This window comes from Ovis canadensis, chromosome 15, assembly GCF_042477335.2.
Source record: "Ovis canadensis isolate MfBH-ARS-UI-01 breed Bighorn chromosome 15, ARS-UI_OviCan_v2, whole genome shotgun sequence".
NCBI lineage: Eukaryota > Metazoa > Chordata > Mammalia > Artiodactyla > Bovidae > Ovis > Ovis canadensis.
Window position 1 is genome coordinate 89,806,493 of NC_091259.1, and position 24,563 is coordinate 89,831,055.

At 43.4% G+C, this 24,563-nt stretch overlaps 2 protein-coding genes across 2 annotated transcripts; both read right to left on the bottom strand.

The window, feature by feature from the left end:
* Positions 1-962: 962 nt before the first annotated feature.
* On the bottom strand, positions 963-1,907 carry LOC138420556 (olfactory receptor 5AN6-like). Its single transcript, XM_069553848.1, has one exon. The coding sequence runs from the start codon at positions 1,905-1,907 to the stop codon at positions 963-965; it is 945 nt and encodes a 314-aa protein (XP_069409949.1).
* A 17,797-nt stretch (positions 1,908-19,704) lies between these two features.
* LOC138420620 (olfactory receptor 5AN1-like) lies at positions 19,705-20,646 on the bottom strand. The gene has a single exon (XM_069553928.1). It carries the CDS (start codon positions 20,641-20,643, stop codon positions 19,705-19,707), a length of 939 nt encoding a protein of 312 aa, XP_069410029.1. The 5' UTR covers positions 20,644-20,646.
* Between the last annotated feature and the right edge of the window lie 3,917 nt (positions 20,647-24,563).

A 24,563-nucleotide genomic window follows, 5' to 3' on the forward strand; every position in this document is an offset into this window, starting at 1 on the left:
CTTGTAACAGTTCCAACCAAGGTTATGAGGGAAATAGACGAATCTAGACTTTCTCAAGCACCAGAGTGCATCTACCAGACTTTTCTCATGTATCAGCTTCTTATAGCTAATTTTACAAACCACTTTCCACTTGTTAATTATTGGAAAAACAACTTCCTAGTGGAGACTTGGTCTACTCAAAAAGCAAAAACAACAAGAAAAGTAACATAAAGACATTGTTGGATGTGCCAAAATCAGGCACTGGATCATCTCACCAGCAAAGGGCCATGTTCTGATTTGCTTTTCCAGTTACACAGTGAAGAAGGAAGAACAGAGATGACTGTGTAGCAATAACAGATTAAAAAATTGTCTAAGTGTCTGTAACAAGCCAACTGATCAACCAAATCTCAAATATGACAGACCTGTTGAGCACTCTTGTTGCAACAAAAGTATTTTTGTATGAAGTTAACAAATCTTTGATCTCTTATGTTTACTTTTGCTTTGAACAAGTCCATAAATGAAGTGATGAATTCATGATTTTCAGAAGAATAGGTTAAATGAGAGAAGTAACAGAATGAGTTAGGAAATTCTTTCTTCAAAGAGCTCAGTACTGATAGTGATTCTTGTCCTGCCTAAAGTGAGATGCTATGGGGAGGCTTGCTGGTCTCCTGGCAGCCTTGATCGACTTGGTCCACTGGCACCATTGGTCCGTGAGGTAGTACCTGCTAAGGGATGGGACATTGAAGGGGAAGAGTCACATCACCAGAACTTCTTGGCCTATTGATATATTAGGCCATCACTGATGAAGCATGGAGATAATGAACTTCCAGATACTTCTCATGTGTTGTCCTCTCCTTGCACCAGCCGTGGGTTGACATCAGAAGACGATAGTAATTATAACTCACTCTGCAGGTAGGAGAGTTGTGGATCAATGTTTTAGCTGACATTTCTCCTACAGCGTGCAGCTGAAATAAATCCTGTAGTCAGTAACACCAGGAAAAGAGTTTCTTCTTCCACACGTTTAGGGCATCTTTGATTTCCTTGTTCCGCAAGCTATAGATCAATGGATTTAGCATGGGGATTATAACAGTGTACAAGACAGACGCCAGCTTGTTCTGGCTCGAGGAGCCGCCAGAATCCGGGTACATGTAAACAAAGATGCCCGAGCCGAAGAAGAGGACCACTGCTGTCATGTGGGAGGCACAAGTGCTGAAGGCTTTGGACCGGCCTTCAGCTGAAGTGATCTTCACAATGGTGGCGACAATGTAGCCATAGGATATCATGATAACCAAGACAGACGTGAGCCCAAAGATGACTGTGAGCACAGATGTCATGACTTGAAAGAACAAGGTGTCCGAGCAGGATAAGGCTAGCAGTTGGGGCAGGTCGCAGAAGAAATGGTTGATGATGTTTGGTCCACAGAAGTGGAGCTGAAGTAAGGCACACAACTGAACGAATGAGCCAAGGAATCCAGTTATACACGATCCTGCCACCATCTGCACGCAGAGAGAAGGGGACATGGTTGCTGTGTAGAGCAGAGGGCTGCAGATGGCGACGTAGCGATCATACGCCATGGCTGCCAGCAGACAGCACTCAGTCAGACCCAGGCTAGAGAACAAGAGGTACTGCACGGCGCACCCCAGAAAGGAGATGAGCTTATGCTTCCTGAAGAAGTCTGAGAGCATTCTAGGAGCTATGGTGGAAACATAGCAAGTGTCCAGCAAGGACAGGTTACTGAGGAAAAAGTACATAGGCGTGTGCAAACGGGAGTCCATCCTGATGAGGACGATGAGCCCCAGGTTCCAAGACACTGTCGCCAGGTAGATCCCTAGGAATATTGAAAAGAGGACAGCAGTGAGCTGTGGAAACTCAGAGAACCCCAAGAGAATGAACTCTGTGATTGTTGTACTGTTCCTTCCTCCAGCCATCGCCCTTGGTGGGGGGGGGGGGTGGTCCTCAGATCTGTAGGAAAAGGATAAATCTTTAAGTCAATTGTTACCCCAGTGTCCATGGGAAGAAACTGCCTTCAACCCACACCGAACACAGAATCGAGGGAAATAGTGAACAATTTTAAAAGCAATAACCCTGGTTAACTTTGCCCCTAACTGATCGTTCTGTGTGCCAGAGTTCCCACGTGTACAAGAGGGCAGCCCAGGGAGCTCAGCCTGGCGCTGCGATGGCCCAGCAGGGTGGGGTAGCAGACGGCTGGGGAGGCTCAGGAGGAAGGGATGTATGGACACAGACGGCTGAGACCTGCTGTGCAGCAGAAATGAAAACCGCATCGTGGAGCAGTTATGCTCCAATTAACTTTTTTAAATTTAAAAAGAGGATGTTACACTTTTCAATATTAACCCACCTACCTATCACAAAGACAAAAGAACCTATAGTAACGTTTGGAAAGCCCTTCTTAAAAGATGGGTGATTTGGTGGCTCAGACAGTAAAGCGTCTGCCTGCAATGCAGGAGACCTGGGTTTGATCCCTGGATGGGGAAGATCCCCTGGAGAAGGAAATGGCAACCCACTCCAGTATTCTTGCCTGGAAAATTCCATAGACAGAGGAGCCTTGTAGACTATAGTCCATGGGGTCGCAAAGAGTCGGACACGACTGAGTGACTTCACTTCTTCTTAAAAGATACTTGGGAAGTTTTAGGATATTATTAATGAGATTATAACTCCTGTATTTAGTTTAGTGACTAAAAACACGGTCTTAGATACTACATAGGTGTTCTGGAGTGTGACTCTGCCAACTGTGAGCTTTATGACTCCAAACAGATTGGTCTCCTTCTACTTAATTGACTTCATCAGAAAGCTAGAAAAATAATTATATAACTTATAATGTAATAACTTTATAATAATGTAACTTTATATAATGTAATAACTTATTTATTATAAAAATAATAAATAACTTATCTCATAAGATTTATTTGAAGTTAAATTAGGTCTGTTTACATACAGTAACTGCTGTAGATAAAGTAGTGTACAAAGCAGAGTCAATACATAATATCTTCTTAATATCATTTTGAAGTATCCATTTGGTTTGTGAGAAAGTTTTTTCAGTATTTATTTTTATTAATTTGGCTGTACCGGGTCTGAGTTGCAGTACGTGGGCTCTAGTCCTCTGACCAGGGGTCAAACCCAGGCCCCCTGTGTTGGGAGCGTGGCGTCTTAGCCACTGGACCGCCAATGAAGTCCCTGGGAGAAACTTTTAAAGTGAGAATTTTAAAAGGCTGGTCACACAGATAAGACTCAGACTACAGTGTGGTTAATTTGAAATCAGTAATAAAATTATGATAAATAACATAATTGGAAATTAATTACATATTTGTAAACTATTCAGAAGTCAAATAAATTGTAATAAAAAAAGGCAGGGCAGGGACTGACATGCACAGGCTTCTCTCTAGTCTTTCTGCAGCTCAGTCTTCCCAGACTGAAAATAATTCCTCTAAAGCAGAGCTTCAGCCGTGGCTGTCCATTAGAACCATCTGGCACACTTTCTAAAGCCCCATTGATCAAACTGGTTAATTCAGCATCTCGGGGGCTGGAAGCCAAATATCAGTATTTGCTAAAACTCTACAAAAGATTTCAATGTGTAGTCACACTTCAGTGTGCATAAGACAGTGAACTGTTGGTTTTTTTGTTTTTGTTTTTTTCAAACTTTAAGCTTTTTACTTTGTATTAAGATATAGTGGATTAACAATGTCGTGGAACTTTCAGGTGATCAGCAAAGGGACTCAGCCATGCATATACATGCATCCACTCTCCCCCAAGCCCATCCAGGATGGCACGTAACACCGCACAGAGTTCCCTGAGCTGTACAGTAGGTCCTTGTTGGTTATCCACTTTAAATGTAAGAATTTAGCTCTATCTTAGGAAAGCAAAACCATAATCGACACCTATTTTTTGTAGAACCTCCAGCGGCTCAGATACTCGAGGGCACACATTTGTTGAAGGAATCCCAGGGCTTTTGTAAGAACCTGATGCTTCCAAATAATATGTTATCATTATGTCCATTGGTGCATAAATCTTCAAATGATGTAAAACCATGATAGATTTTCTTTACCATTGGAAAGCATCACACTTGTGGGACAAATAAGGATTTTAAGAGGCTCCTTTATTCACTGAAATATCATCAGTCCATTATAAGGGGAAATTATATATGTGGGGAAAATGTCTATTATAGAATGAGAAGCAGAATTTGATTTTGTCTAAGATGATAGATGGAGTTAAGGTGGGAAAAATACCCAGAGTGTTTATGTGGGCAGCTACTACTTGTCCTTTTGACCTTTGCTAAACCAGCCTTGGGAACCAGGGGATTCAGAAATCTTGAGACTAGCATAAGCTCTTGGAATCTGAGGGTGTTGTTCTCAAGGAGGTTGATTTATGATGGTTGATTTACTTTCGAGCTTCCCTGATGGCTCAGAGGGTAAAGCATCTGCCTGCCATGCAGGAGACCAGGGTTTGATCCCTGGGTCAGGAAGATGCCCTGGAGAAGGAAACGGCGACCTCCTCCCACCTCCTCCCACGGACTGAAGAGCCTGGTGGGCTACAGTCCAGGGGGTTGCAAAGAGTCGGACATGGGATGGGCCTAAGGTAGCCTTTCTTAAGTTAGCAAAGAAAGTGTGTCCTGTCTTTAACAGCTATTCTCTCTTTATTATTCCTTGCACTCAGGGAAGGAAAAGAGAAGGAAGAAAGGGAGGAAGGGAGGAAAAAAGGGCAGAGGAAGGGAGGGAAGGGCAGAGGAAGACAGAGGAGAGAAGCCCGTACTGAGAAAATTCAAAGAACAAACTGACCCACTTACATGAAGACTCACATGAGGTATATTTAGCTCACTGAGTCCTCATATTTGAGGTAGAGGGTATATTGTACCCTTTAAGGCCTGCTGCTGCTGCTGCTAAGTCGCTTCAGTCATGTCTGACTCTGTGTGACCCCATAGATGACAGCCCACCAGGCTCCCCCATCCTTCGGATTCTCTAGGCAAGAATACTGGAGTGGGTTGCCATTTCCTTCTCCGATGCATGAAAGTGAAGAGTGAAAGTGAAGTCGCTCAGTTGTGTCCGACTCTTAGTGACTCTAAATGAAGTTAGAAACAAGAGCCTTCAAAGTGTGAAATAAATGTTGATTCTTACTGAAATCCTTAGGCAATATCAAATGAGGTATGCTCATTTTAATTATGAGAAGAGTCCAGATATTGACAGACTTAGAAAATCAACGATAGCTTTTAGAATGGTAGTGTTAGTGCTGGTCGCTCAGTTGTGTCTGACTCTGCAATCCCATGGTCTATAGCCCGCTGAGCTCCTCCGTCCATGGAATCCTCCAGGCAAGAGTACTGCAGTGGGTTGTCATTCCCCTCTCCAAGGGATCTTCCCGACCCAGGGACTGAACCTGGGTCTCCTGCACTGCAGGCAGAGTCTTTGCCTTCTGAGCCACAGTATCATAAATATCTACCTTTTTGTCTCTGTCTTCATTAATGATAATGATAGTAGATACTTATTGAACACTTACTGTCCCAGTCATTCTTTTAAGACATATATTAACCCATTTAATCCTCACTACAACTCTATTTTAACATGAGACGCACAAAGTTAGGAATTTGTGCAGGACCCCAATGCTAATAAGCAGCAGACTTGGAAACCCACTCAGGTAGGCTGGCTCCAGGGCTGGCAATTTAAAAATCATACTATTCGGCAAATTTTGTGTCTCCTTCCCTACAATTTTTATACTAAATGAAGTAAGTCAGAAAGAGAGGGACAAATACCATGTGATATCACCTATATATGGAGTCTAAAATATGATTCAAATGAATTCTTTTATGAAACTGAAACAGAGTCAGACATAGAAAACAGTCTCATGGTTACCAAAGGGGGGTGGGGGTATAAGCCAGCAGATACAAACTACTGTGCACAAAGAATAGATAGACAAGGCCCCACTGTGCAGCACAGGGAATATAGTCACTATCCCATAATAAACCATAATGGCGAAGAGCTTGTCTATGTGTATGACTGAATCATTTTGCTGAATTGTTTTGCTAACACATTATAAATCAACTACACTTTAATAAAAAATAATAACACAAGTAAATAAATAAAACTTTGTGTCTCTATCTTAATTTTCTAGCCATTTTTTATAGCACTGTCTAATTAAATTTATAAGTTGTTTACTGTTTCAAGATCATTTTAAAAGTATAAACAAAGAAAATCAGAAGAGTTGGGTCAAAAAGCCACACTGGCCCAGTATAAACTCGAGCTAAAGTAAGTCATTTCCCACATCAGCTATTGCAATGATTAATACCCCTCAGGTCTGCAAATATGGCAGCCAAGAATAATTTTTGATATTTTTAAAGGTGGGTAAAATTGTATATTTATGCAAAATAACGCCATCAAATTGCTTTGGAATAAAATCACAGTAAGCCCTCTGGAAGTGAAAGTCGCTCAACCTTGTCTGACTCTTTGTGCCCCCATGGACTATACACTCCATGGAATTCTCCAGGCCAGAATACTGGAGTGGGTAACCTTTCCCTTCTATAGGGGATCTTCCCAACCCAGGGATCAAATCCAGGCCTTCTGCCCTGCCAGCGTGCTCTCTATCAGCTGAGCCACAAGGGAAGCACAAGAATACTGGACTGGGTAGCCTATCCCTTTTCCAGCAGATCTTTCCAACCCTGGAATCAAACTGGGGTCTCTTGCATTGCAGGCCGATACTTTACCAACTGAGGCACCAGGGAAGCCCCTCGAGCCCCTCTGGCTACTCTCTTTCAGACTAAGCAACAGTTTCAACTTTCTCTGATGAATATAAGCGGAATTAGGGAGAAGCACAGTACATTTGGCTCCATCGTTTACCAACTTCGTGATTTTTGGAAGATCACTTTATCTCTGTGGCTCTATTTCTTCATCTGTCAGGGAGAATTTATCACTACGCAGGGGGCTTGTGAAAACCTACTAGGTATGTTATACAGGGCTTTCCTGGTGACTCAGTGGTAAGGAATCCACAGGCCAACTCAGGGAACATGAGTGTGATCTCTGGTCCAGGAAGATTCTACACGCTGGAGAGCAGCTAAGCCTCTGCACCGCAACTATTGAGCCTGTGCTCCAGAGCCTGGGAGCTGCAACTTCTGAGCCCATGGGCCACAGCTACCGAGCCCACGGCCACAATTTCTGAGCCTATGCGCCCTAGAGCCCGTATTCCACGAGAGAAGCCTCTGCAACAAGGAGCCCGCACGTGGCAGCTAGAGAGTAGCCCCCACTCACCACAACTAGAGAAAGCCCTACAGCAACAAAGACCCAGCACGGCCAATAGACAAATACAATTAGTTTTTAAAAACATGTAGTACAGTGCTGGGCTTCCCTCGTAGCTCAGTTGGTAAAGAATTTTCCTGCGGTGCAGGAGACCCAGGTTCAATTCCTGGGTCAGGAAGATCCCCTGGAGGAATAAATGACAACCCACCCCAGTATTCTTGCCTGGAGAATCCCATCAACAGAGGAGCCTGGCGGGCTACAGTCCATGGGGTCTCAAGAGTCAGACACGACTTAGCAACTAAACCACCTACAGAGTGCTGGTCACACAGTAAGCTCTCCAAAACTGGAGTTATTACATTAATAATGAACAACCATAATGATTATGCCCCCCAAAGTATTTACTAACTGAAAATCTTCGACAAGGGAAGACGGAGTATTTGGTGGTGACAGCTTGGGGCTCCTCAGCCCAGCTTGGAGGCGTCTTATCCTACCTTGCTCTCACCACCCACTTGCTAATATCTGATATCCCACATCAGACGCTCTTCCTTAGGCTTAAACACCTCAGTTTCTGTTATAATTCAAATAATCCCATTGGGATAAGGGAGAAGAAGCATGGTTACTGTGAAAAAATAAAAACAGCCGCTGCACCTGGGTATGCGAAGTCTCTGGGTTGAGTGCATAGGAGAGCAAGGTTGCAAGAAGGAAAACAGAACATGCCAGATGGTCCCATTCTGATGTTACCCACCCAGATATTCTTGTAGATTTTCTGCCAGGCGTGTCTTGGCAGAATCTAGGAGATGCTGCTGCTACAGCTGCCTTTTCTTGGACCTGTATCTTGATGACACTCTAGATGCCCAGACATGCAGAGTTCTTTCAGGAATCAGAGGACATGAATGGAGTATGAAAATTCTGGATGGAGAGGTTGGCTTCCCTAGGCTCCATGCTTTCAGCCTTGGCTCCTGCTAATCATTGCTGTAAGAGAGGCGCTTCCAGCTCAAGATTCCCTTAAATGTTTCCTTAGGGTCCAGTGTGAAGAAAGAGGAAGAAATTAACAAAAAAACAACACTCTCAGTTAATTATTCTCTAGAGTGCTGGATGGAGGAAGAAATGGAGAAATGATCCCAGCTGATTCCGTTCCTCCGTATTAGCACAGACACCTCACAACCTTATGGAATCAAGCTCCAATTTTCCTTTCTAGATTTTTAGTCATGAGATCTGAAAGGGGCTCTCAATGCAGGGTGATCTTATTATTCACTATCAAAACTGGATCACCTTGGTCATGAGCAGGAGTTACTAATAATCATATAGGGACAACAAGCATTAAGCAGCATTGGCCCAGGCAAACCAAACTGTATGGTCATCCAACGTTTGCATGCCTTATCAGAAGAGTCATTCAGCATAGTTGTGGTGATTATGTTCTCCGTCTCTGGGTGGAACTGCTTGGATTGAATTCTGACTTAGTTACTTACAAGCTCTGTGACCTTGATTCTTTGACTTAATCTCGCTGTGTCTCAGTTACTTAATCAATAGAATGGTTGCAAGCCCGGATGGGAGGGGAGTTTGGGGGAATGTATATGTATGTCTGAGTCACTGTGTGTAGCTAAACTATGACAGCATTGCTAATTGGCTCTATAACCTCTATAACCCAGAGGTTATATTGCCTATTCACTTTTAATACCCAGATTTAGAAGGCACAAATGTATCCAACCTGTGTCCAGTGCTTTACCTGGCTCGCCTTTCCAAGTACTTATAGAGAGCTGTGAGAAATGCTTACAGGTCCTACAAATTCCTCCTGGTTGTTACTTGCTACTTGGTGGATTTTCAAAGGAATTTCTCTGCTTCTACTTTCCTCTCTAGTGAGTGAATCCCACTGGGGTTTGCGCTGATTGTTTAAACATGGCTTCTAGTTTTAAGTTTGTGCACCTGCCATATGATGGGTCCTTTTTCTCTCTCTCCTTGCCCTAACACTGTTCACTGCAACAAGACAAGACGGCTCTTGCTGGAGAATGTATTCGTACCTGTTCTAATAACAGAACAAGGCAGCAGAACAATTACTTAGATATTTATTCTCTCCTCGGTCACAGACACAATCACCATTTTGTGTGGAATAGCGGGAGTGAGCAGGGCTCCCCTGGTGGCTCAGCGGTAAAGAACCCACCTGCAACGAAGAGGCGCAGCAGACAGAGGATTGGGGCCCTGGGTGGGGGCCGCCCCCTGGAGGAGGGCATGGCAGCCCACTCCGGTATTCCTGCCTGGAGAACCCCACGGAGGAAGAAGCCTGCGGGCTACCTCCCACAGGGTCGCGAAGAGCTGGGACACTACTGAAGCGACTGAGCGTGCACACACAGAGGGAGTGAGACCCTGCCCAAGTGAGATGCATTAGAAGCCTTGCAGGTTGGCTGTAACAGCAACAACTGGCTCTATAACAAAAACTAACAAAAACCAGAAATAGGTGCATCCCAGCATATCTGAAGTGAGCTATCTGAAATTGATAACAATTTCACTGCTCATCCTCCTTCAATGTGGGGGATCTGGGTTTGATCCCTGGGTTGGGAAGATCCCCTGGAGAAGGGAACAGCTTCCCACTCCAGTGTTCTGGCCTGGAGAATTCCGTGGACTGTATAGTCCATGGGGTCACAGAGTCAGACATGACTGAGTGACTTTCACTTTCACTGCTCATATCTGTTCATACCTCCTGTAGTTCAGTCGTTAAGTCATGTCTGACTCTTTGCTACCCCATGGACTGCAGCACACCAGGTTTCCCTGTCCTTCACTGTCTCCTAGAGTTTGCTCAAACCCATGACCATTGAGTCAGTGATGTTATCTAGCCATCTCATCCTCTGCTACTCCCTTCTCTTCTTGCCCTCAGCCTTTCCCAGCAACAGGGTCTGAAAAGAGTCGGCTCTTCCTTTCAGGTGGCCAAAGTATTGGAGCTTCAGCATCAGTCCTTTCAGTGAATACTCAGTGTTGATTTCCTTTAGGAGTGACTGGTTTAATCTCCTTGCTGTCCAAGGGACTCTCAAGAGTCTTCTCCAATACCACAGTTCAAATTCTTTGGTGTTCAGCCTTCTTTATGATCCATTTCTCACATTCGTACATGACTACTAGAAAAATCATAGCTTTGACTCTATGGACCTTTGTCAGCAAAGTGATAATACACTGTCTGGGTTTGTCATAACCTTTCTTCTGAGGAGCAAGCATCTTTTAATTTTGTGGCTGCAGTCATAGTCCGCATTGATTTTGGAACCCAAGAAAATAAAATCTGTCACTGTTTCCACTTTTTCCTCCTCTATTTGCCATGAAGTCATGGGACTGGAGGTCATGATTTTAAATTTTTTTTAATATTGAGTTTTAGGCCAGCTTTTTCACTCCCTCTTTCGCCCTCAAGAAGCTCCTGAGTTCCTCTTTGCTTTCTGCCGTTGGAGTTGTATCATCTGCATACCTGAGATTGTTGATACTTCAAGCAATCTTGATTCCAGCTTGTGAGTCATCCAGCCCAGCCTCTGACAGTGTCCAGTTCCACTGTTACAATACGGAGGCTCTACTTTGTCAGGAACGAGATGCCATCCCTTCCTCCCAAGAGGGGAGGTACAGTCAATAGGGCTAAGAAGCAAGTAACCTTCCTTACCCCAGCAGCTAGATCTGAGGTTCCATATAATGAATCTTATCCCTCCTCAACCAGTTTCAGATTTCCTGCACTCTTAGCCATTATTTCAGATGGTCTAGGTTGCTTATCTTTATCGGGCCCATCTTTGCATGAAATGTTCCCTTGGTATCTCTAATTGTCTTGAAAAGATCTCTAGTCTTTCCCATTCTGTTGCTTTCCTCCATATCTTTGCATTTATCCCCGAAGAAGGCTTGCTTATCTCTTCTTGCTATTCTTTGGAATTCTGCATTCAGATGCTTATATCTTTCCTTTTCTCCTTTGCTTTTCGCCTCTCTTCTTTTCACAGCTATTTGTAAGGCCTCCCCAGACAGCCATTTGGCTTTTTTGCATTTCTTTTCCATGGGGATGGTCTTGATCCCTGTCTCCTGTACAATGTCACGAACCTCATTCCATAGTTCATCAGGCACTCTATCTATCAGATCTAGGCCCTTAAATCTATTTCTCACTTCCACTGTATAATCAAAAGGGATTTGATTTAGGTCATACCTGAATGGTCTAGCGGTTTTCCCTACTTTCTTCCATTTCAGTCTGAATTTGGTAATAAGGAGCTCATGATCTGAGCCACAGTCAGCTCCTGGTCTCGTTTTCGTTGACTGTATAGAGCTTCTCCATCTTTGGCTACAAAGAATATAATCAATCTGTTTTCGGTGTTGAGCATCTGGTGATGTCCATGTGTAGAGTCTTCTCTTGTGTTGTTGGAAGAGGGTATTTGCTATGGCCCATGCATTTCTTGGCAAAACTCTATTAGTCTTTGCCCTGCTTCATTCCACATTCCAAGGCCAAATTTGCCTGTTACTCCAGGTGTTTCTTGACTTCCTACTTTTGCATTCCAGTCCCCTATAATGAAAAGGACGTCTTTTGGGGGTGTTAGTTCTAAAAGGTCTTGTAGGTCTTCATAGAACCATTCAATTTCAGCTTCTTCAGTGTTACTGGTTGGGGCATACACTTGGATAACTGTGATATTGAATGGTTTGCCTTGGAGACGAACAGAGATCATTCTGTCGTTTTTGAGATTGCATCCAAGTACTGCATTTGGGACTCTTTTGTTGACCATGATGGCTACTCCATTTCTTCTGAGGGATTCCTGCCTGCAGTAGTAGATATAATGGTCATCTGAGTTAAATTCACCCATTCCAGTCCATTTTAGTTTGCTGATTCCTAGAATGTTGACGTTCACTCTTGCCATTTCTTGTTTGACCACTTCCAATTTGCCTTGATTCTTGGACCTGACATTCCAGGTTGCTATGCAATATTGCTCTTTACAGCATCGGACCTTGCTTCTATCACCAGTCACACCCACAGCTGGGTATTGTTTTTGCTTTGGCTCCATCCCTTCATTCTTTCTGGAGTTATTTCTCCACTGATCTCCAGTAGCATATTGGGCACCTACTGACCTGGGGAGTTCCTCTTTCGGTATCCTATCATTTTGCCTTTTCCTACTGTTCATGGGGTTCTCAAGGCAAGAATACTGAAGTGGCTTGCCATTCCCTTCTCCAGTGGACCACATTCTGTCAGTCCTCTCCACCATGACTCACTCGTCTTGGGTTGCCCCGAGGGCATGGCTTGGTTCATTGAGCTAACAAGGCTGTGGTCCTAGTGTGATTAGACTGACTAGTTTTCTGTGAGTATGGTTTCAGTGTGTCTGCCCTCTGATGCCCTCTTGCAACACCTACCATCTTACTTGGATTTCTCTTACCTTGGGCATGGGGTATCTCTTCATGGCTGTTCCAGCAAAGCGCAGCCACTGCTCCTTACCTTGATGAGGGGTATCTCCTCACCACAGCCCTTCCTGACTTTCAAAGTGGGATGGCTCCTCTAGGCCCTCCTGTGCCCGTGCAGCCACTGCTCCTTGGACGTGGGGTTGCATGCAAAGCTGGGCTCGATAAAGGACAGAAATGGTATGGACTTAACAGAAGCAGACGACATTAAGAAGAGGTGGCAAGAATACACAGAAGAACAGTACAAGAAAGATCTTCACGACCCAGATAATCACAACAGTGTGAGCACTCATCTAGAGCCAGACATCCTGGAATGTGAAGTCAAGTGGGCCTTAGAAAGCATCACTACGAACAAAGCTAGTGGAGGTGATGGAATTCCAGTTGAGCTGTTTCAAATCCTGAAAGATGATGCTGTGAAAGTGCTGCACTCAATATGCCAGCAAATTTGGAAAACTCAGCAGTGGCCACAGGACTGGAAAAGGTCAGTTTTCATTGCAATCCCAAAGAAAGGCAATGCCAAAGAATGCTCAAACTACCGCACAATTGCGCTGATCTCACATGCTAGTAAAGTAATGCTCAAAATTCTCCAAGCCAGGCTTCAGCAATATGTGAACCGTGAACTCCCTGATGTTCAAGCTGGTTTTAGAAAAGGCAGAGGAACCAGAGATCAAATTGCCAACATCTGCTGGTTCATGGAAAAAGCAAGAGAGTTCCAGAAAAACATCTATTTCTGCTTTATTATCTATGCCAAAGCCTTTGACTGTGTGGATCACAATCAACTGCGGAAAATTCTGAAAGAGATGGGAATACCAGACCACCTGACCTGCCTCTTGAGAAATCTGTATGCAGGTCAGGAAGCAACAGTTAGAACTGGACATGGAACAACAGACTGGTTCCAAATAGGAAAAGGAGTATGTCAAGGCTGTATATTGTCACCCTGCTTATTTAACTTCTATGCAGAGTACATCACGAGAAATGCTGGACTGGAAGAAACACAAGCTGGAATCAAGATTGCTGGGAGAAATATCAATCACCTCAGATATGCAGATGACACCATCTTTATGGCAGAAAGTGAAGAGGAGCTAAAAAGCCTCTTGAAGAAAGTGAAAGAGGAGAGTGAAAAAGTTGGCTTAAAGCTCAACATTCAGAAAACGAAGATCATGGCATCTGGTCCCATCACTTCATAGCAAATAGATGGGGAAATAGTGGAAACAGTCTCAGACTTTATTTTTGGGGGCTCCAAAATCACTGCAGATGGTGACTGCAGCCATGAAATTAAAAGACGCTTACTCCTTGGAAGAAAAATTATGACCAACCTATATAGTATATTCGAAAGCAGAGACATTACTTTGCCGACTAAGGTCCGTCTAGTCAAGGCTATGGTTTTTCCTGTGGTCATGTATGGATGTGAGAGTTGGACTGTGAAGAAGGCTGAGCACTGAAGAATTGATGCTTTTGAATTGTGATGTTGGAGAAGACTCTTGAGAGTCCCTTGGACTGCAAGGAGATCCAACCAGTCCATTCTGAAGGAGATCTGCCCTGGGATTTCTTTGGAAGGAATGATGCTAAAGCTGAAACTCCAGTACTTTGGCCACCTCATGCGAAGAGTTGACTCATTGGAAAAGACTCTGATTCTGGGAGGGATTGGGGGCAGGAGGAGAAGGGGACGACAGAGGATGAGATGGCTGGATGGCATCACAGACTCGATGGACATGAGTCTGAGTGAACTCTGGGAGTTGGTGATGGACAGGGAGGCCTCGTGTGCTGCGATTCATGGGGTCACAAAGAGTCAGATACGACTGAGTGACTGAACTGAACTGAGGTTGCTTATCTAGAGGGTTAGACCATCCCTACATTCCTAAAGAGGCTGAGCCCTGAGTTACCTTGCTTGCCATAGCTTTTGGTTTCCACAATTGCCTGTCAACCCTTCTCTAGGCCCAGAAACATCATGATATGCCCCAGTGAATTCCATAGGTTCCATAAATACTCCTTCCAGCCCTTGCTATACAGCAGTGCTCACTGCTAATCCAGTGAGACCCTAACTTTCTTGTTTATTCAACTGATAATTTTATAAAATTTCCCTTCCTAAGAAGTGAGTTTAAGTCACACACACACTACATCTTTTTAAATTTTTTTTTGGTTTGAGTAGCATTAGTTAATGTTTCGTTTTGTTTCTTTTTTAAATTATTGAAGTTCTCCTGATTATTCCTCAGCTCACGTCTACTCAGTGCTATTCCCTCTCTAAATAGAGGAAGTCAGTAGAGAATTTACAAAGCGCCACTTTCTGCCACATAAGATGCTTTAGTCCATACAATCAGTAGAGTGACATTAGAAATTACTCAAATTTCCTGACAGATGGACCCTGATTATCTCTCACTTCAGTCGTAATAAGGATAATTCACTATATGCAAGTTTTGCACGTCGTTTCAGTGCAATGTAATTGGGAATGAGCAAAATGCCAGGGTAATGTAACATGGAAACTTACATTACCGTACGGAAAATAGATGGTCAAAGAGAATGTCCTGTATGCCTGAGGGAACTCAAACACCGCTCTGTATCAACCTAGAGGGGTGGGATGGGGCGGGAGATGGGAGGGAGGTTCAAGAGGGAAGGAATATATGTATACCTATGGCTGATTTATGTTGAGGCTTGACAGAAAACAGCAAAATTCTGTAAAGGAATTATCATTCAATTAAAAAATAAATAATGTAAACAAAAAAGATGCCAGGGTAAAATCTGCTATCTTGTCGAAAGTTTCGCGTTTTTTAATACAGCATATTTGAAGCTTTAAAAACTTACAAAACAACAGAGTGAGTCAGCATTATTGTGTCATGACATTCCTTCTTTTTATTCCCCCTTTCAGCAATGGAAAAGCAGCATCTCTCTCCCCTGGTGGCTCAGCAGCGAAGGATCCCCCCGCGATGCAGGAGACATGGGAAACGCGGCTTGACCCCGGGTCGGGAAGAGCCCTAGAGAAGAGAACGGCGGCTCTGTCGCTGCTCCTGCTCCTGATGCCGGTTGTCTTGCTGTCCTCACTGTCAGCACTGTTCGCTGAACCCAGGGCAGGCAAGGTGAGAGCTGAGAGCCTGGAGAGAGACTTGAGGTGCCCTAGGAACTGCAGGTACGGTTATTCTCGCCTGTTTGATCAGCAGCCGCAGCGGTAGACACGCTGCATTCTCTCCTCTCTGGCTGACCCAACGGACACGGCGGCAACACAGCAGTAATGCGGCAGGTTGGTTTGGGTGGAGCCCGCAGGTGCCTACAGCACAAAGCAGCTCCCGACCAAGCCAGTACCTCCTAAGCGCATGCGCAGTTCTGTAAAGGAGCTCAGCTGTTGCAAAACGTGGAGCGAGAGCCTGACCACGCCACCTTGGGTAAATTGCCCTCTCCCTACAGCTACCTGTTCCAGCATCCTTGCCTGGGAAATCCTATGGACAGAGGAACCTGGTGGGTGGGCTATATCCGTGGGGTCGCAAGAGTCAGACGTTACTTAGTGACTAGACCACCACCACCATCCGTGAATAAAAGTGCCTTTGAGGAGTTGTGGGATCCAGCACTATATGCCAACAGACCTGAGCAGAGTCCTTCCCACCTGTGCGTCGAATAACAGGCGTACAGATTTTGGCATGGCTGCAGAACCAACAGCCAGCCAACTGGCCTTGACCCCTCTTGGCTGTGATTGGGGAAAACTGCAAGAATGATAGGGTTGGTCTGACATCCATGGATGAGAGAGATTTTGCAGAAGTCCAGCGTTCCCAAGGAGAGATTTTAGTATTCCGTTGGTGTGCTGATGTGTGCTCTGCTAATGTGCTGAGTCACTTCAGTCCTGTCTGACTCTTTGCCACCGCATGGACTGTAGCCCGCCAGGCTCCTCTGTCCTTGGGATTCTCCAAGCAAGAGTACTGGAGTGGGTTGTCATGCCCTCCTCCAGGAGATCTTCCCAACCCAGAGAATGAATCTGAGTCTCCTGCAGCTTCTGCATTGAAAGCAGATTCTTTACCACTGAGCCACTGGGGAACCCTGACTCCATTGGAGCAGGGAAAAAAAAGACTTTGTGTCCATTGGAAGAAGCAGGACCTTGCCACCCATCCAACAAGGCAACAGAGCACTGAACTGAACTAGCTGGCAACAGTGTCTCCCAGGAAGCAGAGGGGTAGGGTAATTGTACGTCTGTAGAATTCTGTAGAGGAATGTGTTTCTCTGTCACAGCACCCAAAGTCCTAAAGCAGGATCTTCGTGACTGGGGGAGGGAAGAGATAGGGAAAGAGGAAGATAAGAATATCATTAAAAGGATTTGTTTTCTGCTGTTTTCATGACTCCTGCAGGAAGCCCAACCATGACTGAGAACTTCATCTAAGGATGCTCACATCTGGTCTGAAGTGAACTCAACGCCCCAAGTTCTAACACACGTGTTCCCCAACTGCATCAGCTCATTGTGCACATTCTCAGGTGTGACAGGAGAATGAACTTTGGTAAACAACAAACACACTCAGAAACCTGGACCATGCTCTAGGGACAAGGGAAAAACCACAACTTGAGCTATATTGCTACACTGCAAAATGAAAGAAAGGTTGTCAGTAGCCAACCTGGTAAGCTGCAAGAACCAGAGAAGACATACAAGCTTAAGGTATCAGTTGCGAGGGGAAGCAAGTGTGTGGAGTTGGCATAGTTATACAAGATTGGAGAAAACTCCAGACATTACAGTAAAACACGACTGAACTTTTTGACCAACTTAATAGTAACATGAAAACATATGCAAATATATAACACAAGATAAATGGTAACTGCTGCTGCTGCTGCTAAGTCACTTCAGTCATGTCCGACTCTGTGCAACCCCATAGACAGCAGCCCACCAGGCTCCCCCGTCCCTGAGATTCTCCAGGCAAGAATATTGGAGTGGGTTGCCATTTCCTTCTCCAGTGCATGAAAGTGAAAAGTGAAAGTGAAGTAGTTCAGTCATGTCTGACTCTGGGACCCCATGGACTGCAGCCTACCTCCTCTGTCTCTAGGATTTTCCAGGCAAGAGTATTGGAGTGGGGTGCTATAGTCAGAATTACAACAGTGTGATCTGAAGGATGAAGGAGGAAGTAAACTTGTCATTAACTGCAGATGATATAATTCCACCCAGAGAAAATCTTGAAGACTCCCCCGAAAAACTGGCATAAGTAATCAATAAATTCAGTAAACATACAAGATATAAAATTGATGTACAGAAATTAGTTGCATTTCCATGCACTAACATCTAACAGAGTTCTGTCTCCTAAGGAAGTCATCATGGCCCCTTAAGAACAGACTCTTACATCAATGCTTCAGAAAAACCTATATACATCTGATGCTGGGAAAGATTGAGGGCAGGAGGAGAAAGGAGCAACAAAGAATGAGATGGTTGGATGGCATCACCAACTCAATGAACAAGAGTTTGAGTAAACTCTGGGAGATAGTGAAGGACAGGGAAGCCTGGCATGCTGCAGTGCATGGGGTTGCAGAGTCAGACACGACTTAGCGACTAAACAGCAACCACAAATACCCGAATGGGAGGGCAAAACATCCTTTATTCGTATTACAGGTTCCTTATCATAGGATAAGCCCCACCCACCAGAGTTTCAACAATCCCCCCTTTCTAAATCTTATACATGTGTAAACTCATGGAAGATTTGGCAAAGACTTCAAATACACCTGCATTTACAGTCCTTAATTAAACAGAATAGTTCATGCAGCTCATTGAAAATGAGACCTCCCAAACATTCATTAAGAGCCCAGTGAATCTCCAAGGGTAATATGTAAATGTAAATGACATCTAGTTTATATCAGTTTGTTCAAGTTTCAAATCAATAGTGAATGCTGCTACACCTGGTGTTCCTCTTTTGAATGAGACCTCAATGACCAAAATCTTTATATCTTTCTTCAACAATGAAACTGATGGAACCCTGCCCATCCCACTATTTTGTCTCCTGGCCCCTGAGGATTTCTGGGAATAAACAGCATTAAGCCACACTATCAATTCTACTCCAACCAACATATCACCCCATGTAGCCATAAATCTCTAGGAGATAAAACACGGCACACACACGGGAGGAAAAGACGTATACCAATTTCCATATTTGTTTTTACTCCCTGCAATATTGAATATTCAGTAGTGCTATTATTACAATAATTTCCCACACAAGTCTCCTCACATCAAATTTTAATAGATCCTTTTGAGGTCAGAAATAGTTGGGTGATCCGATCCCATTGGCTATGTCAAACAGAGTATTTTTCCAGGCTAAGCAGGGTGGAAGAGAAAGAAAAGTTTGAGTCCCACAGTGGCAGAAATTGCTATTGGCTGTGACATGGGTTTTGAATATCATCTCCCATCAGAAATCCCCACTGGATACCAGTTGCAAGAAATTACATAATCAGACTCATAAGTAAATGGTACTGAAGGGACCACGTGCGTCATTCCATTTCTCTTTATGATTCAAATCACCTGCTCCTTCCTTAGATTACAGCTGGTGGAAACTAGGATGTAATCAAAATTTTAGTAGATATTAAGCCCCCAAAGAAGCTTTGCACAAGCATAAACTATCTCAGACTGATCTTCCCAGGAGGCACAACTAAGCCAATTGTATACCTTGTTTCTGTCGAAAGACACATTTCTCCTCTGTGTTCCATTTCATTTTTGTCAGACGCCCAGAATGGACATCAGTGAGCACCACGTCTGGATTATGCTACATCCAAATATTTGAGGGACAAGGTTTCCTCAGTCCTGGGGCCTCTGTCAGATCTCTCCTTCAGGGTCAGAAGGCTGGGATAGAACAGGGCTCCCTCTCACAAACAAAAAAGAAGCAGCAAGGTTCTAAACCTTAATGTTTCACAAATACTTACATATATATTAATAAATGTTGAGGCCACTCCTCATGTAGGATGAAAACTATGAACCTCCAAGACGTAAAGATACCGTGTTCATGTGGCAACAAATCAGCTGTTGGTCCATATTGGCATGTTGCATATCAAATTAAGCCCTCTTTGTCAAAGGCACCAGGAATTTTATAGTCCATCCATAGGAATATTATTGAGGGTTAAGATGATTCTAAAAAGACAAATCTGTCAAAAATCTCAACCTATGACTTTAGCAACACCCTCTCTTCTTTTGCAACCTCTTCAAGGCATCTTTGATTTCTTTGTTCCTCAGACTGTAAATCAAAGGATTCAACATGGGAATCATCACAGTGTAGAAGACCGACGCGAATCTGTCAAAGCTGGAGGGACCACCGGAGCTGGAACTCAAGTAGACAAACATACCAGAAGTATAGAAGAGAGTGACTGCTGTCAGGTGAGAGGCACAGGTGCTGAAAGCCTTGGACCTGCCACTTGCTGTCGTGATCTTCATGATGGAGATGACAATGCAGACATAGGATATCATGATAATGGAAACATTTATTACCCCAAAGATCATTGTCAATAAAGCGGTAAAGAGTTGTACAGAGAATGTGTCAGTGCAGGAGAGAACTAACAGCTGGGGCAGGTCACAGAAGAAGTGGTTGATGACATTAGGCCCACAGAACTGGAGCTGGAGCATGAAACACAATTGGGATATAGAAGCCGAGAGTCCAGCCAAGTAGGATCCCAGCACCATCCGACCGCAGAGAGCGGGTGACATGACTGACGAATAGAGGAGCGGGTTACAAATGGCGGCATATCGGTCATAAGCCATGGCGGTCATGAGCCAAGACTCGCTCAGCCCCATGGTGGAGAACACAAAGTACTGAACAGCGCAACCCACTAAGGTGATAGTTTGCCGCTCCTGGAAGAAGTCATAGAGCATCTTGGGGGCTGTGGAGGTCACATAGCAGATGTCCATGAAGGACAGGTTACTGAGAAAGAAGTACATGGGGGTGTGGAGGTGGGAGTCCATTCTTATTAAGATGAGGAGTGACAGGTTCCAAGTCAGGGTCAAAATGTATATCACCAGGAATATGACAAAGAGCACTACTATGATTCTGGGAAAATCTGAGAACCCCAAAAGGATAAATTCAGTGATCTCTGTGATATTTCCTCCTTCAATCATTGGCTTGATGCTCCTAAAATCAGAAAAGAGACAAGAGAATACATTGCCTACTCATGAAATGATAGCATTACGAGTCTCATACACACCATGTTTTCCCCCATTGAGCACTGGAAAAGTCAAAATGCTCCACTGTCTTAGGGAGAGACCCCAGCTTTTCATCTTGAATTGTCAAGAAGTGCCTTCTCAATGTTCCATGGAATACAGAGTCCATGGAGTTCTCCAAGCCAGAATGCTGAAGTGGGTAGCCTTTCCCTTCTCCAGGGGGTCTTCCCAACCCTTGGATCGAACCCAGGTCTCCCACATTGCAAGCAGATTCTTTACCAGCTGAGCCACCAGGGAAGCCCAAGAAGACTGGATTGGGTAGCCTATCATTTCTCCAGCAGATCTTCCCAACCCAGGAATTAAACTGGTATCTCTGCAGTTGCAGAATTGCAGGCAGATTCTTTACCAGCTGAGCCACAAGGGAAGGCAATTTATTTTATGAAGTCTCACAAAAATCAAAAGGCTATTTTTTAAATTGACTGAAACTTTGAAATAAAGCAAAGTCTATCTCTGCGAAAGCAATTCAAATTCTGTGCTTGTGTATAATGAAGAGACCTTTGGTTAAAACAAGAGGGATTTTAAAGACCTCTGATGATTTAATATATGTGACTGTTGCTTTACAATAATAAAAGGATAAGCAGCACCATTTCAGGATAAATTTGAACTAGCCCTTCTTCCCATGATGGTCACCAAAATGGGTTTTCAAAAATTTCTTCTTTCCCCATAAAAAATTACCCTGTTTATGGAGCTGGTGCAGCCCCTGGGATTGGAGGAGGCATGCCAAGGGTGCCCCAGATGGAAACCCGATGGTCGTCTGATTTCCTGCAACCCAAATGCAGAGGAGCTAGTGGGCCGTGCAGAGGCAACCTAGATGATTTATCAATGGTGCAGTATAGATGGAGAAGGCTTGAGGCTACTATAAAAATAAGACTGAAAACCAGAAGCAGGAGGTTTAAGTCTGAATCCTGAGAACACCAGAGAACTCCTGACCCCAGGGAACATTAATTGACAGAAGCTCATCAAGTGCCTCCATACTTACACTGAAACCAAGCACCTCCCGAGGGCCAACAAGTTCCAGAGCAAGGCAAATTCTCCAGCAACACAGGAACACAGCCCTGAGCTTCAATATACAGGCTGCCCAAAGTCACTCGAAACCCACTGGCATCTCATAACTCACTACTGGACACCTCATTGCTCTCCAGAGAGAAGAAATCTGGCTCCACCCACCAGAACACCAACACAAGTTTCCCTAACCAGGAAACTTTGACAAGCCACCCATACAACCCCACCCACAGCAAGGAAACTCCACAATAAAGAGAACTCCACAAACTGCCAGAATACAGAAAGGCCACCCCAAACACAGCAATATAAACAAGATGAAGAGACAGAGGAATACCCAGCAGGTAAAGGAACAGGAGAAATGCCCACCAAACCAAACAAAAGAGGAAGAGATAGGGAATCTACCTGATAAAGAATTCCGAATAATGATAGTGAAAATGACCCCAAAACTTGAAAACAAAATGGAATCACAGATAAATAGCCTGGAGACAAGGATTGAGAAGATGCAAGAAAGGTTTAACAAGGACCTAGAAAAAATAAAAAAGAGTCAATATACAATGAATAATGCAATAAATGAGATCAAAGACATCCTGGAGGCAACAAATAGTAGAATAATGGAGGCAGAAGATAGGATTAGTGAGGTAAAAAATAGAATGGTAGAAATAAATGAATCAGAGAGGGAAAAAGAAATGAGGACAATCTCAGAGACCTCCAGGAAAATATGAAACACCCCAACATTCAAATCATAGGAGTCCCAGAAGAAGACAAAAAGAAAGACCATGAGAAAATACTTGAGATAATAGTTGAAAACTTCCCTAAAATGGGGAAGGAAATAATCATGCAAGTCCAAGAAACCCAGAGAGTCCCAAACAGGATAACCCCAAGGCGAAACACCCCAAGACACATATTAATCAAATTAACAAAGATCAAACACGAAGAACAAATATTAAAAGCAGCAAGGGAAAAATAACACACAAGGGGATTCCCATAAGGATAACAGCTGATCTTTCAATAGAAACTCTTCAGGCCAGGAGGGAATGGCAAGACATACTTAAAGTGATGAAAGAAAATAACCCACAGCCCAGATTACTGTACCCAGCAAGGATCTCACTCAAATATGAAGGAGAAATCAAAAGCTTTACAGACAAGCAAAAGCTGAGAGAACTCAGCACCACCAAACCAGCTCTCCAACAAACGCTAAAGGATCTTCTCTGAACAGGAAACACAAAAAGGGTGTATAAACTCGAACCCAAAACAATAAAGTAAATGGCAATGGGGTCATACTTATCAATAATTACCTTAAACGTAAATGGGTTGAATGCCCCAACCAAAAGACAAAGACTGGCTGAATGGATAAAAAAACAAGACTCCTATATATGTTGTCTACAAGAGACCCACCTCAAAACAAGGGACACATACAGAATGAAAGTGAAGGGCTGGAAAAAGGTACTCCACACAAATAGAGACCAAAAGAAAGCAGGAATAGCAATACTTATATCCGATAAAATAGACTTTAAAACAAAGGCTGTGAAAAGAGACAGAGAAGGATACTACATAATGATCAAAGGATCAATCCAAGAAGAAGATATAACAACTATAAATATATATGCACCCAACATAGGAGCACCGCAATATGTAAGACAAATGCTAACAAGCATGAGAGGGGAAATTAACAATAACACAATAATAGTGGGAGACCTTAATACCCCACTCACACCTATGGATAGATCAACTAAACAGAAAATTAACTAGGAAACACAAACTTTAAATGATACAATAGGTCAGCTAGACCTAATTGATATCTACAGGACATTTCACCCCAAAACAATGAATTTCACCTTTTTCTCAAGTGCACACGGAACGTTCTCCAGGATAGATCACATTCTGAGTCATAAATCTAGCCTTGGTAAATTCAAAAAAATTGAAATAATTCCAAGCATCTTTTCTGATGACAATGCAGTAAGATTAGATCTCAACTACAGGAGAAAAACGATTAAAAATTCCAACATATGGAGGCTGGACAACACGCTGCTGAATAACCAACAAATCACAGAAGAAATCAAAAAAGAAATCAAAATATGCATAGAAACGAATGAAAATGAAAACACAACAACTCAAAAGCTGTGGGACACTGTAAAAGCAGTGCTAAGGGGAAAGTTCATAGCAATACAGGCATACCTCAAGAAACAAGAAAGAAGTCAAATAAATAACCTAACTCTACACCTAAAGCAACTAGAAAAGGAAGAAATGGAGAACTCCAGAGTTAGTAGAAGGAAAGAAATCTTAAAGATTAGGGCAGAAATAAATGCAAAAGAAACAAAAGAGACCATAGCAAAAATCCACAAAGCCAAAAGCTGGTTCTTTGAAAGGATAAATAAAACTGACAAACCATTAGCCAGACTCATCAAGAAACAAAGAGAAAAGTCAAATCAATAAAATTAGAAATGAAAATGGAGAGATCACAACAGACAACAGAGAAATACAAAGGATCATAAGAGACTACTATCAGCAATTATATGCCAATAAAATGGACAACTTGGAAGAAATGGACAAATTCTTAGAAAAGTACAATTTTCCAAAACTGAACCAGGAAGAAATAGAAAATCTTAACAGACCCATCACAAGCATGGAAATTGAAACTGTAATCAGAAATCTTCCAGCAAAGAAAAGCCCAGGTGAATTCTACCAAAAATTTAGAGAAGAGCTAACACCTATCCTACTCAAACTCTTCCAGAAAATTGCAGAGGAAGGTAAACTTCCAAACTCATTCTATGAGCCCACCATCATCACCCTAATACCAAAACCTGACAAAGATGCCA

Bases quoted from the DNA above. Each gene is read 5' to 3' on its own strand.
- LOC138420556 (XM_069553848.1), bottom strand. From the start codon at position 1,907: ATGGCTGGAGGAAGGAACAGTACAACAATCACAGAGTTCATTCTCTTG.
- LOC138420620 (XM_069553928.1), bottom strand. From the start codon at position 20,643: ATGATTGAAGGAGGAAATATCACAGAGATCACTGAATTTATCCTTTTG.